This window comes from Phyllostomus discolor, chromosome 6, assembly GCF_004126475.2.
Source record: "Phyllostomus discolor isolate MPI-MPIP mPhyDis1 chromosome 6, mPhyDis1.pri.v3, whole genome shotgun sequence".
NCBI classification, from domain to species: Eukaryota; Metazoa; Chordata; class Mammalia; order Chiroptera; family Phyllostomidae; genus Phyllostomus; species Phyllostomus discolor.
Window position 1 is genome coordinate 21084475 of NC_040908.2, and position 20307 is coordinate 21104781.

A 20307-nucleotide genomic window follows, 5' to 3' on the forward strand; every position below is an offset into this window, starting at 1 on the left:
GTGAGTCTTGTAAACATAAACCTTGGGGTGGCTATTATTGTATTGACGTAACTTTGACTTTGCATGCAGAACTAAGGAATGGTCAGTTAAAACAGGGAGGAGGAGGAAGTCATTCAAAATCCCACTGTAAATTATTTGCCGGGGAGGGATAAGTTCTCACAGCTCTTCAGTTTCCTGTATTTGAGATAGTCGGTGACCCCTGCTCGCCCCCTGCCTGCTCCCCACGCGCCTCCTGTGTTGCCACCTGGCAGGGCCCTCCCCACGCCGTCTCACGCTCCATGAGGCAGCTTCTCCTGCTCCTCCTCCAGGACGGCGTTTCCTTTTCTGGGACGTGTTTTTAGTCTTCGGCCACTAAGGATGACTTCCATGTCCCTCCTCCGCTCCCTTTTAATTTAATTCCTGTGCATCTCTTTATCATCGCACTTCTGATCATACATAAAACCGTTAATTTTTCTTGTCAGCTTTTTCCTGCTCTGTGTGACTCTCAAGGGAGGAGAGCATCTTGTAGCCTCCAGTACCTAGCACAGGATCTGATGCAGTGTGTCAGCCTTCATTTATCGGTGAATGGACGAAGGACCACACACACGAGCCTACTCCTAGCCACAAGGACTCCTATGTTGAAGAAGACAGAAATTATCTTCCTGCATTGTCTCGCTTTAAAACCTTGCAGTTTTTCCCCAACCCCCTTTTTTATGGCCCGGTTTCAATGCTTCATAAACCCTGCATTCCAAACACCAAGCTCACCTCTCAAAGCACGGGACGCCTTTATCTCTTCCTTCCACCTTTTCTAAGGCTGTTCATCCTGCAAAACTTCAATTAAATTCCACTTCATTCACAAAGGTCTCCATGCTTCAGCCAGCCCCCATCCCACTCCCCAGGAACTCCCAAAATAGACCTTTTCATGTTGCCGGTTAATCATATACTCCCTTGCATTGTTCTTTGTGTTACCTGCATTAAGTCTTGTCTCACCAATGAAAGCATGTTTCTGGAGGTCAAAAACTGTGTCTTCTTTCTTCTTCTCTGTGTATGCAATAAATAATGAATTGGTAAGTACAGAATATGTTCCGACCGTGGCTTAACCTACTTTAGCGTATTACCTAGGTCCCCAGTTACTAAAGAGGAAGACAGACAAGCCATGCTCTGACAACAGAATAAGGACCCAGTCATGTGAAAGTGGAAATAAAAAGAAGAGATCCTAATATGGATTAATAGTGGTAGTATTGTAAGAGAAAAAAAAGGATATAACTTTGTTCCTGCGTGTGAGCCAGTTCAAGGTTTGCTCTTAAAAAGTGTGATATTTAGGTATAAAGAAAAGGATTTTAGAACATGTAAAATCCTGTTATGATTATTTGACCTTTCCCAGCATAATTGGATCATGGGGAAGAGCTGAAGAGCCGTCTGAGATCAAAAGTTATTATGTGGCGCGTTTGGGGGGGACTGCAGAGTTAGGACAAAGTAAGGTTGAAATAACGGGAACGTTCAGCAGTAGACATTCACCTTTCTACTGAGGATTTATTGCACCTTCCCCTTTAGACTACAAAAGGCGTCCGTGCAGCCTCTCCCTCTCATTTTGAAGAAGCAGCTTCTTCCTCCTTCGTCCCCATCCAAAGGGAATTCCATTCCCCGTGAGCCCGTCTCAGCCCCTTGGCCCCTCTGGCTGCCGTGTGTCTGGGTGAGCGCAGGCTCAGTACATGGGTTTCCTTAGGAGTTTGTCTGTGTTCGGTTCAGTCGTCCCCTCGGTGATTCATTCCTTCATCAGATGTGAATGACGAGGGACAGACACTGGCCTCCAGATGTTCTTTACACGCATGGGGATCTCCTTCCTTCCTGCCCCTGCCTGGCAAGTGCTGCTTTACCCACCGCCCTCTGCCCTTTCTAGGGACCGCTCACCCCTCCTCTCCCTGCCACACCTCTGCTCTTCCTCAGTGCCCATCCTGCATTTTCTCTCTTTTTCTCTGTTTCCTCCTGAACTTCATCCTGTGTGGACATCATCCTGGTGTGTGATAGAATTAACTTTTACTCATTTTTCATTCTCCCTTCCCCTGGCCTGGTTTAGGTTTCCAGGCACCCTGCCAGTTCTTTTCCCCCTTTCCTCGCCCTTGACACTGGACTGTGATGGGAGCTCTGTGGCACCCCCCCCCACCCCCACCCCACGCTGCCCGCCCCCCCCCCCCCACCTTCCAGGAGATGGCAAAAGAGAACGAGTGGGCTGGGCCTTACCCAGGGCCTGGGCACTGCCTGGTGAGAGAAAGGACAAGGGGGGCTCTCCTTGGGGCTCGGGACATGTGATGTCTTTGGAAGGCCTTCTGTGCTGTGTGTGCATGCTCACAAGTGCCTGTAGGCAAAAGGAAACATGCAGTGCAGTCACTTAGGGTCGACACCTTGACCCAAGCGTTGTCTTTGCCGAGAAGGAAAAACAAAAACGTCTCTAAGTAACCTGTGGGTAGCAGCACCAGTGACAGCTTAACTGTGGAACGTGCCTTGCTGTTTACAAAACCTTCACTCTCATTGTTCTCGCTATCAGCTGACCCCGTGAGGAATTTGTGGGTGTGAAAACTGAGGTTGACAGAGTAAGTGGCTTGTGCAAAATCACAAATGTTCTCCGGTACAAGGGGCAGAGCAGGGCCATCTTGAGTCCAGGATTTTTTATTCAAAGGCCCGTGCTGTCCATTGCAATTTTTCTGATAATCATGTTTTGCTGTTTTGAAGCCCAGAAAATATACCAATGAATATGAATTTAGATCTCATCAACATATTTATATATATATATATATATCAGCATAATACATATTAGCAAAATACACGTATGTTTCAGTTACTCATTGCTATGTAACAAGCCACCCCCAAATGTAATGGCTTAAAACAGCAATGATTTATTATTTCTCACGACTGTGTGTTAAGTGGATTTTGTATCTGTAGTCAGCTGGCAGGTCATCCGGGGCTGGGTGGGCTGAGGTGATGTCACTCACGTGTCTAGGAGCTCAACAGGGATGGCCGGAAGGGCCGCACCCTGGGCTTCTTTACCTGATGGCAGAATTGAGAGAAGGAGTAGCAAAGCCTTAAGAGACCAAGACTTGGAATTCATCCATCACTTCCACCACATTCTGTTGGTCACAGCAAGTCACCAGGAGAAGAAAGCCCTTATTGAACGAGCAGGACAGTAGATTCCACCTCTGGGTGGGAAAACCTGCAAAGAGTTTGTGGCCATTTTTAAATTCACCAGAACATACATTAATTCATATAGGCATTTGTTAGACTTTGTTTTCTGATTGTGGAAAGTTGGTGGAGGGCTACAGCCGTGTGGCCCCTTCCAGAGACGAGTGTGACGCCCCCAGGGCCTCTGGTCCCCTGGTGTAGCACAGGCAACCTGGTGCTTAAGCGCCTTTCCCTTCAGCAGCCGCCGTTCACCTGGGAGCAGACTCGCGGTTTAGGAGCACCACCTAGGCCTGCACCAACCACTATTTTTAACTCCTCTCCTTAACCGAATGCTGTGACCACCTAGTTCAAGTGGCTGTTCCCTCAACACCCAGCAGGGAATGCCACGAGATCTGCCTGATGAAACTGGGTCCGTTTTAGAAACAAACCCACAGAAAAACCTTTTAAAGGTGTTGCATAGAAATTCTCCTCAATAATGATTGGTCCGGTAACGGTTGTCCGGGAAAAATGGACCCATCGGATGTGGTAGAGGGCCAGTCCAGCCCCGGCTGCCGGTCTGGGCATCCGTGGCCCCTGTGTCAGCTGGCCCAGGCCTCAGCCCAGTTGGGCTCTTTCTCAAGAAGACAGCTCCGAGGCCCCAGTTTTCCCCAGTACACTCCTCACTCTGCTTTCTCCAGTGTGTGTGCCCAATCTTACAGAATCTTACCTCTGTAGTTTTTCACCCATCTTTTTAGGTGCAGGCTTCCAGGGTAGACATTAACTAGTTAAAAATCTAGATAGTACTACTCTACATGACTCACTTTCACTCTGTAAGCCAAATGAGTTTTTCTATACCCAGTGCATTTTGATTTGTTATTTAACTTATTATTAAGATGAAGGAATATATTACTGGCAGTCACCCTTTCTAAATTTGTTGTAATGAAATTTGTCCCCAAGTTTTTGTTCTGAAACCGGGGTTACCAATTTCTGCCTATAAATACACATTTCCTAAAAGTTACTCAGAAAAATCCAATGTGATTGTTTTGTGGTGGAAATAAGTCGCTGTTTACAGTGTTCGGAACTTAAAATAGGGCCTCTCCTGGGTTGTGCACAGTCAGCACGCCGGGTTCCCAAGCTCCCTCCTGGCACCAACTCTCGGACTGAAGGGTCTGATTCTCTCTGAGAACCTGTATCTGGAGCGTTTATATCTCTTGCTTTCTGAAACGCTGTGTGAAAACACTATTTTATTTTTAAGTCAAGATATAGAAACATTTTAAACTTTTTGAACCTATATCTGGAACATTTATATCTCATGCTTTCTGAGACACTATGCAGAAATACTGTTTTATTTTTAAATCAAGATACAGAAACATTTTGAAACCTTTTTCATCCTCCAAAATATTTTATATTATATGCTAGCTCAAATGTTGACTGATGTGTAACTTTGCACTGGAAGTGTAGTCGAGCCAAATTCATAGTGCTTCCCCCGTGTGTGTGTGCACACACACCCTGCCACCCCTCCCCAAGGAGGCGAGGCCGTGCGGCTCTCCCATTTCAGAGATGGAGCCTCATGAGCTGGAAGGGTCCTCCCTGGTGGGTGGCAGAGCCAGGCTTGCCGTTCGTCCAGAGCACACCAGGCAGCCCTGTCCCCTGTCATCCTGAGCCCCTGCCCAGCCCTACCTCACAGAAGGCCTGATATTCCATGTCCTGCACTCGCTTTTATTATTGTAGTCTGTGAGCGAAGTGCACGTGAGTAAACCGTTCAGCAGCTAAAGAACACTCCTGCCCACATCAGCTGGTACCATGCAGAGAGAGTGTGCGTGAAGCCAGGCCCATTTCTGCGTAAATTTGGACAAGTTTCTCACTTCATCCGGGTCTGCTTTCTTACCTGGGAGAGGAGGAGAAGAGGGGTTTGATCATTGCAAAAGTATAATGGCTCCTACCTTTAAATTCTTTGACTTTCCCAAACCCTTTAGATGGGAAGGAACCCAAGCTGCTGGTAACAGGAGAGTCCTGGGAAAGAAAGGTGAAGGAAATTTTTAGAAAATTCACTCAGAAGATAAGAGGGGAAATACATGGTTTGCATAATGCGAGGAAGGGCAGAAAGTCCAAAGAAAGTCATTAAAAAATTGTTTACTTTTTTTCATTTCCAAACAAACAAAAAATCTTAGGAAAGGCAAAATGAAATACAAAAACTATTAGACTAATGATTTAAACCAGGGTCATCAGCACTGGTTGAACTGTGAAATCTGAGTGATAATCCAATAAAATAGACTGCCTGTTAGTCAATGGCTAATTTAGTATTGCTAGTTACTTGTTTTTTAAACACATCTATAAATAGGTAGTCCCTTATGTAGCAGGTACAGAAAATACCTGGCCAAAGGCTAAGTCAACAAGGTAAAGCTCTGCTCTTAGAAACTGCTTTCTAATAGGACATGGCTCTCCTGCCCACTCAGCCTGCCTTGGTGGGTGTGTTCAGGGAGGGTGACATGTGTGGTGTTCTCATAGCTTGCAATTGCCCTTGCACTGGCACGGACTCCACACTGTGCTTGGGTCTCCCGGACCCACAGCTGGACTGGTTTCTTCCAGCTGTTGGTGCTGTACTTCCCCTGAGCTTCTGCCTTTGTTGCTCTTCCCTGTGACTTCTCTGTCTCCAGCTCCTCCGTGTTCCGACTGCAGTTTTCTGTATGCTACACTAACTTACATACAAACACACGGACACAGCGAGCATTGTATTCATGGGAGAGGTCTCGATTCTTTGTTCCTAACTTTGATCAGATCATCTCTTTCTACGCCTCTTAAAATAAAAAGCAATCTGCTGAGTTAAGTTCCATGTTTTTGTCTGAGCCTCAGTTTACCTTCTCTTATGTAAGACCTTGTCCTTGGAAGAGAGTTTCCGCCTCATACCCAGGAAGTGAAGTAAGGTAACAGGAAGGATACTACCCCTATTGTATCTGAGATATGTCAGGTGCACAGGCCACAACGAGAGGGAAGGTCAGGAATTTACTTTTGCTCTAACATCTAGACATTTATACTCCGTTGCTTCAGGTTGAAAATCTCGGATGCTGAGTTTCCATTCCTCAGTCCTGGCTCCCTTGCATCCTCAAGAAAATGCATCTTGTTAGTATGACATTGTAATATAAGAACAGAATCTTAGCTGATTGCTAGCACACTGTTGTTTGTGATTAGATGTAGATATTTAGCAAAGGAGCTTTCAGGAGTTCCAGAATTCACAGCCTGAAACTGACTCAATGCTGGATGAGGCCAGCAGAATGGAATCTCTGGCAGGTTATAGCTTTTCTCCAGAAGCTCGAGTTAAATCAGAATCAATCTAACCTCAAAGCCACAGTGAGTGAAAACAAGGCCCAGCCCTGACAGTGCTCAGGTGAGTGGCACGTACGCATGGCAGCCAGACCGCCAGGCTCGGGGTGGGGCGTGGTGATGAATGAATGGGCCGGGCGCAAAGGAACCCGACACCTCACAGACATCACTTCGGCTGGTGCAGAAACGTTGCTGACTTCAGGAGGTGATAAGAAGAGAACGCACACACAGGGAAATCTGCCAAGAAAATAATTAATAGACTGGCTTTGTACCAAATAATAAAAACTGAATTTAGGAAAAAGCTTTAAAGTAATAATGCCAGCTTTATGTCCAAAGTAGGATATCGAGGACCTTTAAAAAAAAAAGCGCACATGCACACAGAGAATAACCGATGATAATTTTTCATGCCCCTCCCTATTTGCCTGTGTTCTCCAGTCTTAGAATCATATGGTTTCCATCTTCCTGAGAACTCGGTGGATTTTTCTTATTCCTCTTCTCTAATAACATCTGAGTAATCCGTTTGCTTCTGAGTAATAGTCTTGGAGGGGCAGTGTCAAGAGTCCTTTAACTTGCTGTTTGCTAACACACTTGCACTTGGGTGGCTGAGTTTTCCAGAGCTCCTCAGTCAACTCTTATCTCCAGAGCCTCACTCAGCCCGTCATTGTGCTGGCTGAAGCCTTTAGGGGGTGTTGAGGGGCGGGGGGATAGAAGATTACTCAAGGGTCAGGGACACAGGCACGCTGGCCCAGCCAGACACGTATGTCAAAGCTTGAACTTCCAGAGGGTAGCTTGAAACTGACAGGATTTTTTTTTTGTTTTATCTTGTTTTTCTCATAGCACAGAGAGCAATCCTTAGTTCTTCGAGACAGCATTAAGCAATTTAAATCACTAGGTGGTATTTATTATAGACCTGTATGCTTTTAACAGTGTGCTAGGTAATTAAATTGCTTGTTTACTACCTATTCAAATAGCCAGTGGAGATCGTCCCTAAATGTGCATTTTGAAAAGGACATTATCATATTAAGAGCCTAGTAATTAAGTGTCATGTCCATTTGTTCCCAAGACATGGTCTCACAGAAGATGGCACTCAATAATAGTTCTCGTTTTCTTTTTTTTTTTAAAGGCTTAGCCTGTTAATACAGAAATTTCTCTAATTCCATTTGCTTTTTGGTGGTCTCCTTTAATTTGGGTAACTTAGCCAGCTGCCTTTAAGGGAATAAGTAAAATTAAATTATACAATATGTAAAGTATGCATTAGCATAACACAGATTGAAAGCAGTTCTGACTCTTGACATGCTATCATGGTAGCATTCTCTTTGTTTTTAAACACAGGCAGGAAAAAAATTGGAAATGTATCCGAAGCCCTTCTTTCTCAACTAAGAAAAGAACATCTATTCTGTTGCCCTCTGTCACAGTGATTTTTGGCCCAAAAGAGCAAGTCAACTCATAACTAAAAAAGCCAGAGTCTATATTAAACTCTGATGTTTTTCAAACAAAATAGTTGTAGGAATTCCATGTTATTATTGGACGTATCCCCAGATTGAAGCAAATATGCTTTCCTAGAAGTAGAGCCCTTGCCCACTGGAGACGAGCTATCTCCCTGATAGAGACGTTAATTTGTCGATAATTCACATCGTATGTGGAAGCCCCGCATGTCCTGTACACGTGCCTCATGCCTTTTGTGTTTCACCATGAACTTAGTGTCTAGTCTTACTTTATATGATTCAGTCCTGAAACACAAAACTCAGGGCTCCCACTATGGTGTTCAGTGGCTTACAGTTTGGTCTGAATGGGCCTGGCCATCCCCAGATACTAAATACACGACCCTCTGACTCTCCCTCCAAGGCAGTAACTCAACCAAATTCCATTAAACTTGTCTTTCGTTAGAAAAGCAGAACCCACCGCATGGAGAGCGGGAACCTCTGGGAGCTTTCCCTCCCCACCCTCGTTGATGTTGTTCCCTCGTCACGACACAGGCAACCAGAACAGCACCAGACAGTTCTGCAGATATGGATTGTGAAGTTATTTACATCACTAATAAGCAAATCTAAAGTGTTAAAATGTGGTGTCTTCTGGAAATGCCAAAAGCAACCTGAAATGTCATAGAATGTGTTTTACTCTTCATTTGAACCTTTGCGTTGCATGGAAGTGACAGGGCTCCTCACTGTCGTGTAGACACACTGTGCAGAGGGCTTGGGGTTATAAGTAGACATTAGATTGCTTAACTGAGATCCTGGAGGTAGAGAGACAGCTAGTTTCTCTTGGACTTCATGCTCAGTCTGTTGTGCACATGTCATACAGACAACTGCATTTTAAATGGCCTGTTTCTGGCTTTGCCTTTGTTTGAAAAGGGAAGACGTTGTATCTCATGGCTCTGTGATAATATGATCAAGTGCTTCCATTTCCATAGCGAGGTCATGAAGTCTTAAAGGCTATTGTGATACCTCCCAAGACATTAGATTATGGACTTTTTGAGGGCAAGGATGCACCTTACATGTCTCTTCCTCATCAGTGACTAGCATAAGTAAATACTCAATAAATGTTTTAATTACATGTATAATAGTTCATCTGTGGCTAGTGCTAGCATCAGTATCCCATAGTGTCTGGGGTCTATTCAGGGAACGAATCGGTGTTCTCCATGTGCCAGGCAGTGTGCTCCCTGGTAGGAATAAGATGCAGTCACTGGTGTCAGGAGCTCATAGTCCAAAGAGAAGGCAAGCACGCATAAATCTCCATTTAAACTGCTACACACCTGAGAAGTAGAGGTGTGCAAGAGCGAAAAGTAAGTTCACAGAGCAAAGAGATACTGATTCTGACTTGGAAAACTGTCGGTTTTGACTTTTGAGCTGAATCTTTAAGAATGAGTCAGAGTTCAGCAGATAGAGAAAGAGGGAAAGGGCGTTCTAGGCCATTGCGGTCATTGCTTTTTAAACTTTTAATATGTTTTGCAACTGAAAACATCGGCACTAATCCCACCTAGCTTTATGATTCAAAAAGAATAGAATTCATGACAGTTCTTGTTTTCTCCTTAGAGAACCTCCCCCTTGCAAGACTGCATTCCTTGTTTAAATGTTTTACTACTTTCCCATCGCTTTCAATTAAAGATGCTTCTTAGTGTGACATGCAAGACCCCTTAGTCCCTAGCCCTGGCCTAGCTCTCTAGCCACATCTCCTGCAAGTCCCCCTGCAATGTCCCCCAGACCCCACCCCAGTGCATAATGTCCTCCTGGTGGACTGGAACCATTTGTTCCAACCTAAACACCCTCCTCTTTCTTGCCTCTGTACGTTTGAATAGGCTTTTCCCTCTTCCTAGGGTGTCCTGCCCTCCACTCCTCCACATGGATGGACAATCACACAGTCTGTTGCCCTCACACTGCCCTGCACGCATTTACCCACAGCCTCAGCTACGTATCCTTCTGCCTCTGGTCAGGAAAAGCATCCTGGAAGCAGCGGTCCTGGGGGACGAGCGGAGGTTTGTCGGCCACAGGAGGGCTGTCAGTGTGGAAGAGGTGGGACAGCTGCTGCTGGGCGTGGGCTCCTCCCAGCAGCCCTCAGCAGCACAGAGGAGGTAATTGGTTTGAATCACAGTTTGCACTTGGCAGCCTCAGGGCTGAATTTGACCCCCGAGACGTGTTTTCTTTTTGCGGCCGGAGGCGGGGGCATCTTTAAATTAGTCATCACCATTTAAAAACTGGGAGGCTTCACATAAAAATCTGGCTTCTCTTGAGCAGTTTGGGAGGTTTGGGGACAGTGCCCACCTGTTTTCTACCCGGGAGGAGCCTCGCAGCCCCGTCAGAGGGCAGGGACCCTCTTGAGTTGTCTCTGGGATCCTGTCCTCTGTCAGGATTCCTGCCCAGCTCCTGAAGACACTCAGGTTTGCATCTCTGGGTTTAACACACTTGGGGTTGAGGGACCAGGTAAGAACGGAGGTTAAAAGGGCAGGATGTTTAATGGCAGCTCAGGTACCCACCAAGGTCTGGGACTGATGCCTTGAGGGGGCGCAGTGGGACAAGGCCCAGGCTGAGGAGAAAGGGGAGGGTCCTGGCAGTGGGTGTCCCAGAGAGTGTGAAGAGGCAGTGTGGGGGCAGCGTAGGCCTGGGATGAACCATTGTGATCAGCGAGTAGGATGCTTGACTTGAGAGACGGCAGAGAGCTGTGGCCATAGGCGTAAGTGGCTGAAGTGGTGGGGTTGGGGGGCGGCCAGGATCACTGGATTCCAAGAGGTCAGGGTGATGAAAATGCTCTGTCCACATAGCCACCAAAGCCTTCCAACTTCTAATTACATAAAATAGCTAACAGGTGTGGAATGCTTGCGTGTTCCAGGCCCTACCCTAGGTGCTTTTCACATCTCGGTTTAATCTACATAGCAGTCCTATGACATATGGGTGCTCTAATGATCCCATTTTACATATGGTACAGTGGCCAGAACTCAAGCCGAAGACGGAAATCACAGTGCATTCTCCGAAAACCTTCCCTCCCCCCCCCCATAGGAAATGGGTAGGAGACGCAGCCCCAGTGAGGGAGGGCTTGGACGAGAGAGGAAAGCCGTGACGTGGGGCTAGCCACAGGGCGACTTGGAGGACGCTGAGCTTCCAGCCCAGGCGAATAAGTGAGTGTGGGCAATCTGCCGTCTCCCTGGAGGCGGCTGCAAGGAAACAGCGTTTTCAGGCGAACCGGGTAGACAAGGCAGTAGACAAGAGGTGAGCAGCCCCCTTTGTGATGATGTTCAGGGGTTGAGGGAGTTTGTCGGTGAAGGGAAGGTTGGGAGGGCAGGGAAGGTGGTGTGGAACAGGAGTCCCTGGGAAGTTCGAGCAGGATCTGGGGCTGCCCGTTCCCTTGAGGACGGGAGACCAGAGGATCTTACGCTTTGCACTGGGAACGAGGGTGAGAGGCCTGGGGACTGACAGCCCTTGCGGATCCAAGTGGGCGCGTGCTCAAGGGCAGCTGGGGCAGCCCCTGCTCAGCCCCAATGGGCTCTGGAGGAGGTTCGCAGCCCTGGTGGCGACACTTGACTCAGGTTTTAATAGAAGTTAGTCCTGATGTCATTGGTGTGTCTTCTTCCCTGGTCCCTGGGAAGGGACACAACCATCCACATCCCACCATGCTCTCATTCTGGCTCTGAAGCGAGAATACCTTATGTTGCAGTACAAAAACGTACACATCCAAACCCACTCCTCCTTTTTCCCAGAGTGCACCGGACTGGTTTCACGCACCTCTCACTCCCGCCCCCTCTTCGCTCTCTGAGGCCAGCTAGCCCACCATGACCTCTGGAAGTAAAGGCTCAGAGCCCTTCATGGCTGGGACTCGGTGGTTAGCAGATTATTGGGCCAAATCAAGGGCAGTGCCAGAAGCCGGCCAGATCCTGGATGTCACGTTTTCAGCTGGGCCCCAGGCCCCAAGGATTCTCCGCGGCGGCATCTCTGGGCATCTGGTTTTCCTGCCGCCAGGACTGCCGAGTCCCATTGGAGCTTCTCCAGCTCTCTCCCCTAGCTGGCCACAGCGGGTCAGTGACGTGTGTGCGGTGCCAGCGCTTTCTTGTCACCCCGCCTACGTAACTGTGGGGCATGGTTCTAGAAGATAATTTATGGTATAAAGTGCAGAGAAACCATGTGGGCCTACAGTTTCCATTTTCCTGTACTTTATACCACTTTTTCTTTTAACTTGACACCGTAGTGTAGGTTTCCTGAGCCACATACCAGCCTGGAGGAGGGAGCCGTAACCATCAGCTAAGAAGAAAAGAACTGTAATGTCCGCTTTCTTAAGGGCTTGCCATGGACTTCATTGTTATTACTAGGGAATACAAAGGAATACTTGACCTAATAGCCCTCAGTTTTTATCTTCCCTGTTTTGGAGCACATCCCCCAGTCCTCCCCACCCCCAGGAAAAGTGTGAGAACAAGCACCCAAAAAGCACGGCGTGTCTCGGGAGGGAAAGTGAAGACTGTGTCATTTCTGGTGGAGCAGGTGACAGCTCCCGTCCAGGGGAGGGCTGGCTGCTGGCAGGGAGGGGCGTCCTCAGAGCGGGCCGTGTGCGTGCTGGGCTGACCCACACGTTCCCCTGCCTGGGTGGGCGAAACGCAAGGAGATCATACAAGAATGTTCCCCAGCCTGGGTGGGCGAAATGCAAGGAGATTAGCTTAAGAAAATAGGAGGGAGGGTTTGTGCCTTAGAGCGCAGCCAGTCTCTCCGGAGGAGACAGGAGGAAACTCACGAAGTTCCTTGGGGAGGAGTGCGGTTTTCCGCAAGGAAAGCTTGACTCTTGGGTGGGAAACCCATTTCTTTCTGGATGTTTTATTGGCAGCCTCTTTTTAAAACTTACACATTTCTGGAAAGAGTTAAGCAATTTAATGAGTAGAAAGATAGTACATCAGATTTAATTAAAGTTGAAGCTACTTTTTATGGAATAGGAATGTCTTATGTGTCATTGTAATTTTCATTCCTGACAGTTGTTTCATCACTGTGCTGTGGAATCCCGGTAGGACAAGTACTTTGCCCTCTTAACTCTTCGCTTGTCCTTGCTTCCCGGCTAAAAGGAGACCTCCCTCCCTCCCACCTGCGAAGAGTGGTTTTGATTTACAAGCAGTGGTTCTAGCCTTTTGGAGGGTTCAAGCCCTCACTCCGACTGTGGCGTGAATCCAGCAGTCGGTTGCGGAGGGCCCCACGGAGCCGTTTGTCCTGCAGGATATGGACAGGGATAAGGATCTGCTTGGGGAACAGGAGGAGTCTGGTGCTTCCAAATTCCCTCCTCTGCAGAAGCAGTTTATTGTAGGGCAGTGTTTGACTAACATTTACCCTCAGCTCTGCATGCACCCACCACGGGGGCACGTTCCAGGGGCACTTCTGTGCTTTGCTGAATGGCACGGGAGTGGCAGACAGGGCTCCTCTGTCCCACGGCCTGTTCCAGCAACTCCCTGTAGTTCAACATCCTCTACCGTTTCTCTGGTCATTCCAGTGAAACAAATATTGATTCTTCTTCTTAGTAACGAAGCCACAATTTACTTATGAAGACAAGTCTAGCAAATGGAAACACCAGTGCTGGGCTTATTGTTTCTTCTCCTGCATGGCCTGGTCTTCGTGAGTAGGAAAGGGAAAAAGAGGAGTAAATGTGTAAGTGTGCCCTCCTTCCAAAAAATAAAGACCAGGCAAGCATCAGAGAGAAGGCCCAGCTCAGGCCTGAAGGTTGAGGTGCTTAGTGAGGGTGGGGGAGGGGGAGAGAAGGGGCCAGCATGCTGTGTGAGGCTGTGATATGCCCCAGGCAAGAGTGCAGGCAGTCAGTAGGGAGGCATGAGCCAGAATCAGACCGGGGCAGCGGTGGGAGTAGGGTTGGCACTAATAGAATCGTGGGATTTTACAGTTAGAAGCAAGCTCATTATGGTCCAACCATCTCATTTTATGGCTGAGAAAACTTGAGCGTCCCAGAGTTTAAGTGGCGTGCTGGTGGTCACGCATTTTCTGGTGGATGATTGTAAATAAAGTGGTTCTGTTCTTCACTGCACATGTTTCACAGGAAAGAGTCTTTGTAAATGATCGAGAGCAAGTGCTATTAATCCTCATTCTCATTATAATGTTAAAACTAGTTGACCTTGGCTTTTTCCAATGGAAAGTGCAAATGAAGTGATGGTGACCCAGAGAGACTGCACCTCAAGGAATGAGTTTCTCGGAGAGTGGGTCCCAGGTTCCATTCAGGGGAATCTCCCGGAGAGCTTATTAGTTTGCACAGGCACATGCTGGAACCCTGATCCCCACTTGCAGAAAAACAGTCTTTATGCTTAGCACCCTGGAATCTGCATTCCAGGCATATTCCATAGTCTTTTCCTCCACACACTAATTTTGAAAAGCACTGCACCTGTTAGCTCCCAGTCTAAAATTTATAAAAGTGAAAGCTGTGAGAACAGTGCATGGTCTAACCTCTGGCGTATTAGCCATGAAAAAAAAATTTATTTCAGATTATTGTTCAGATGCCTTTATCATTCAGTATTTTCATTTGCAAGACAAACAAGGTGTGACTCCTGCACAAGGGGAATTCACAGGAGGAAAAATAGGATTTTGATTTTGTAGGATGAGCAGGTACTCTCGCAGAGTGTGGCGCCCCTGGGTGCTGTTGAAGGTCAGAGGAAGGAAAATGAAGCCCGGTTGCTTTTTGAGCAGAGAAGGCCTTGTCGAGTGGGTGGTCTGAAGCCGTGTGGAATTCACCAGGGGCAAGAGAGAGGCAGGGATTCAAAGCGGGTGGACATCGGAGCCATGGCACAGAGTGATAAGGGGCAGGGGTGGGTAGAAGGAGTGAATGGCAGATTGCCGCTGTTGCTCAACTGCTGGCATAGGAGGGACCAGTGGAATCTGGAAGCTGGGAGATAAGGAGAGGCCAGACTCAAGGCACCTTGTGAGCCGTGCCAGAGCCTCCGGGCTGCCTGGGACTGTCTGTGTAGTCCCAGATTGCACAGCTTTTCCACAGGCAGAGGGAGCCAGCGCGGGCTGCTAAGGAAGGGAGTGCCCTCTAGGGGCCTAGATGATTTCTGAGTGCTGTTCATCATTGTTCTCGGGCACTCAGATGCCCACTGAGCCGCATCCACTGCCTATTCTGGAGAAGAAAAGACAGCTTAACCAACCCACCTGGCTGCAGCTGTGATTGGTGATTACATTACGTAAACATGTATTAATATGGTACCTTAATTGGTCATTATTACTGAGGTTGAAATTGAAGGCTTGATTTTTCTGCACATTGCAAATATACGTTGTTTCTGGTTTCAAGTTAAAAAGCCCTTAGCCTATCTACTGTATGATTCTACTTATATGAACCGTCCAGAAGAGGCTCACCCATAGGGATAGAACACAGATTCCTGGTTGCCTGGGGCTGGCAGGGAGGGTGGAGAGAGTACAGGGTTTCTTTTTGAGGCGATGAAAATCTTCGAAAACTAGGTAGCAGTGATGGTTGCACAAGCCTGTGAATATAAAAACACTGAATTATACACTTAAAAGGGTGAATTTTGTGCTATGTGAGTTTCATCTCACTAAAGCTGTTACTTTTTAAAAAAATTTCAAAGCCCTCAGTGTCGCAGGTTCGATTCCCAACCAGGGTACATGCCTGGGTTCCAGGCCATAACCCCCAGCAACGGCACATTGATGTTTCTCTCTCTCTCTTTATCTCCCTCCCTTCCCTCTCTAAAAATAAATAAATAAATAAAATCTTTAAAAAAAAATCTGCAGCATACCAAAAAAATATACTATAAAAAAATTTTTTTTTCAAAGCCCTCGACACTTCTGTTTCAAGGTATCATTGCAAATATAATAGCTTTTCCTTAAGGATTTTTTTTGAGTCCACAATATAGAGCTCTCACTGCTTTCCTTCTCACTTGCTTTTGTTTGTTCAGTTAATATTGTCCCTCTTCTATTCATCTCTAGTTCTGTTTCACTTAAACAGTATTTATTTCATGAATATACGTGAGAGATCCAAAGGGAGCTTGTGGAAAGATGAGTACCCAAGTCCCCACGAAACAGTGAGAGAGACGTGCCTTAAAAAACCAGAGTAGTATTTGAGGCTGGCCCAGAAAGACAGATGGGATCTAGACAGACAGCTGGAGGTGAGGGCTGGAGGGGGAATGGTCGGGGGGAACAGGGTGAGCAGTGCGGGGACGGTGCAGCCAGGGCTTGTCTGGAGAACAGGAGGGAAAATGAAGAGAAATACTGCAGGAGATGGTACTCGGACCTGAGAGGGTCGAGTGCGAGGCTGAGACACATGTGATCAGTCCAGTGAGGAGTACCTGAAGGTTTTTGATGACCAAGTAGAGGAACCGAGCCAGGGGATGGATATGGTGGCATAGTTAGGGAGCAGAGACTCGGGTGAGCGGGGACTAGGTTAGAGTCGAGGCACTGAGGGAGGGAGGGTTTCCAACGTGTGCGGTCAGGGGTGGTGTCAGGTCAGACAGCATCTCTCTCTCCCTCAGGTTGGCCTGTTCCCCCTGCCCCCGATCCATGCTTTCTGCATTCCCTTGCTTGCTCTTCATTCAGGCATTGGGGTAAAAGGTAGGAGGAGGATGGGGGAGAGGGAGACGACGACGCAAAAGAGTGAAAACAGGAGAAAAGGTGGAGAGGACAAGGTACAGTTTGCACGCTTCAGTTCTGTAATTCAGCGCTTCCTCTTCCCGACTCGACAGAACATCTCCTTTAGCGGAAAATACAGGACAGGAAGTCCTATTTAATTTCAGGTCAGTTGATGAAGCCCTGTGCCTCCCCATTCTCATCGGTAGAAGGGAAGCATAATTTTATTAAAGACTTGTAAAAAACTACATTGGACTCACCTAATTTGTGGACATAATAAATTTCCTTGGCAAATAAGGGTCTTGATGGTGTCCCCCATTGTTACGTGACAGAAGGTAGACATACCTGTCAAAAGGCAACTCACATCAGCTAGATTATGTTGAACTACGTGAAACTGCTGTTTGACTGTTTTCAAACTGCAAAAAAAAATGGCTGTTTCATAAAGTTTCAACCCCATGAGTAGTTGCTTGATGTTTATCTGCCACGAATCCACATTTTCACCTTTCCTGGGTCCTTCATAAATTTTTTCTGTCTGAAGGTGCTGATGGTCTTTTTCATCTGCTAACCTCAAGTTCAGGGGAAGCTGTGAGAAGTCAGAAGATGGCCCCAGGGAGGGAGGCCTTGCCAAGAGAGATGCAGAGAAGGGGAGAGGTTCTGGGAGGAGGCCAGCCAGCAAACACCAGGGCGTCCAAGTCCCTGGATCTTGAGTGTTCGGTCATTCTGGTGCAGAAGCAGAACTTGAGCAAGAAGGGTTTTCTTTCTCTAAGTGTGTCCATAGGCAGCTGTGTACAGCGTCAGGGCTTCTGAACAAGCTGGAGACAATGTGCGTGGGTCTGTAGGGAAACAAGACACACAGATGTGGGGATGTGGGTCAGACGTTCAAGGGGAAGAAAAAGACTTAGAGCGACTGAGGCGTGGGTTTCAGGTTGGCGTGGTTTCTGAGAGCCTAGCCGAGCGCCAGACACGGAGGAGCACGTATGTATTCGGGAGAGGTCACTGCAGGGTTGAAGGACAACATCTGAAGACATATTTTTTGGTCGGTCGTATGCTCTTTGGTGTTTGAATTAGAATGATTGGAACACATCAGTAGGCAAGAATGTGAATCCCAGATATCCTGTAGGAGTCTTGCATTGTAATCGCATCCAGATACTGGGATCAGGGTGTGGCCTCTCAGTACTTAGAGTGTCAGCTGCAATAAGTGTAAAGAGCATATTGCTACTGTAATATCACAGTTTATGGTTATGTGCTTAATACTGCAGTGGCTGGCTACGTGAAAATGAAAGACTACAGAATAACCTTACTAGGGACTAAAAGCCCAGCTCATATTTACTCAGTCCTAGAAGATGATTGTCCAGTAGGAATACAATGATAAATCAAGAGCTCCCAGCTCTATTCACAGAAAGCAGGAAGACATTTATTTTAAACCGTAGGCAGAAATACCATTGCAGCAAAACCTTAATTATCTCTAACACCTGCTTCTCCTAGGAATCCACTATAAGGGTCACACCACGTGGAAGAGGCCTGAGAGGGCTGGCCCTGAGGGAGGCCATTCACACCTTTCCGGTGGCTTTGATGATCTTTGGTGCAAATTGTAACTTCCGTTTGTGTTTCCTTTAGTTCTGCCAGGTAACTGGAAATGTAATTAAACCTCTGGGCCTGATTACTGAGGTTCTCAGGGGCTACAGGAATATTTTACTTTATTAAAGATCCGAAGAACGATAGAGGAACAAAACAATCACATAAGAAAGGGAAATAAAACAGAACTAATGAACATGTTAATAGTTCTTCCCTGCTGGGAATGTTCCCTTCTCCCACCCTTGACCCCTACTACTGTGCATAAACACCTACATATTTCCTGCAAGGACATCTCCTTTTGGGGTATCTTCCTTTCACTTCTGTCTACCCGGGAACTCCCATAGTCCTCCTCTCCACCCCCCGCCCACACCTCCGTGCCCAGGGGAATCCCAGGGTGGGCAGCTCACTGCTCCCCTCCCGCCCCCACCGCGAGACATTCCCACCCTGACACTCTGCTGCCCCGCGCTGCTCCCGTCCTGCGTGCTATTTCATCCCAGCATCAGACAGGTGACCGCGTGTTTTTTTTCCTCCTCTGATTTTTACCTGCCTCTGTTTTTCCATATTCAGGCAAATGTCACAGCAGAGTTGAAGTTCACGGGACACCTCGTTCGCGCCTGTAGCGAGAAATGCACACATGCAGCTTAGAAGATCCCAGAATAAAGACTTTCATCCTCCAAATAGCTGTCACAAAGTCCACTTAGAAAAGCGCAGGCCCTTTTCTTTATGAAGAGCTCCCCAGTCTTCAATCAGAGCCTGTTTCTTCCGTTAGACACAATTATGAATTAATTAGCGTGGGTCAACATGAAGGCACCACTAAACACAATCACACACAAAAAGACTGAAAAGCTAACAACCTAGTAGTTGAAAGAGCCAGAACAATCTCTGCAGAATACCTAAAGGTCAGCAGCAAAGCAGCAACGCGGGGCCGTGGCACGCAGCAGCCCTCAGTCGGTGGCGGCCTCTGCAGGCCTCCCTGACTTATGGGATAACATGATGTAATCATGTAAAAATGGCCCCGAGTCATCAAGAAAATGTTATGCTCAATACTGGTCCAGTGAAATAAGAAATTAAGTGATGCATTTTGGAAATACTTCTGTCAAAATGGTAAAAGCTGAAAACCTGGGTGTACATTAGGTAGATGAGCCTTAGTTACGTGGAATGCAGATGATGTCAGAGCCCCCTGCCCATCCCCCAGGGACACCAGATAAACAAGACAGTGCCATAGAGTGGAGTTAGTTGGCCACAGCCACTTTGTGGTCTCCCGACTTCTGTGTTGTTGTTTATTCACGGGGTTCTCCCTCCCTTTTCTTTGGTTTCAGATGCGAGTGTCGCACTGGCTTATGTGGTCCCCCCGTGTGTGAGGCGGGATCCATTCCCCGCATAGTCTCTCGTGGAGATGGGACACCTGGAAAGTGCTGTGATGTCTTTGAATGTGTTAATGGTACGTGGGGTTTCTCTTGTTCTCAGAGAGTGCACATTTGTGCAGGAGGAGGAGGAGGAGGAGGGAGGGTTCAATCTAGCTGTTTCTGCCTTTTATACAGCAGGGAATATCCTCAGGGACTTGATGAAACTTCATGCAGAAAGGAGGTTTGGTTAAGAGTCCAGGTAAAGGATGTGAGGGAACCATCATTCCATCATCCATCAGAAAGAGAATTTTGGAAATGTACTAGCAGATTTCGTGTAGCTGTCATAGTCTGCTGTGTTTCAGTAGTAAAGCAGTGTTAGAATTTCAAAAACATAGGTCATGGAGCCTGTAATCATAGTCCTCCTGTCATCCTCCCCTTACGCCATGGCTCTCAGGAGGTGATGGAGGTAGCGAACACCACATTGGGGCTACTGCCGTTTGAACCAGAAAAGACGTCATTCCTCTAGGTTGACATTTTCCTGCTTAGAGAGAACGTCTCTGTCCAGGGCTTGGTCACTAGCCTTGGCCTGCTTTCCATTTGAGCCATGTGGCCCCGAAATAGGATTCTCCAGTCACAAGATTCCTTCAAATAGAATCCACCTCTCCCTTTCACCTTTTGGGAGAGGGCGTGGTGTTTGGGGGCAGGGCGAGCATTGGATTTGCATGCTAGAAGGAAGGAGAACCTCAAACATGCCCCTCCATCAGAATTTCCAGAAGAAAAACAAAGCGTGAAACACAAGTGAGATGTCAGTAATTGTAGAGCATTGCTTAGTCAATACCTAGATTCACAAGGAAAATGGGAATGGATTTGGACAAATGCAACAAAATTGCACACGT

General features: G+C 47.2%; 1 protein-coding gene across 2 annotated transcripts in view; it reads left to right on the forward strand.

Annotated features, from left to right (window-relative positions):
- The window catches only part of CRIM1 (cysteine rich transmembrane BMP regulator 1), a 180320-nt gene that overhangs the window by 84353 nt on the left and 75660 nt on the right, over positions 1 to 20307 (forward strand). For both annotated transcript variants that reach the window (XM_036027850.1, XM_036027849.1), the window contains exon 5: positions 19385 to 19506. In XM_036027850.1, coding sequence (XP_035883743.1) covers positions 19385 to 19506 — 122 coding nt within the window. The remainder of the gene's footprint in view (positions 1 to 19384; positions 19507 to 20307) is intronic.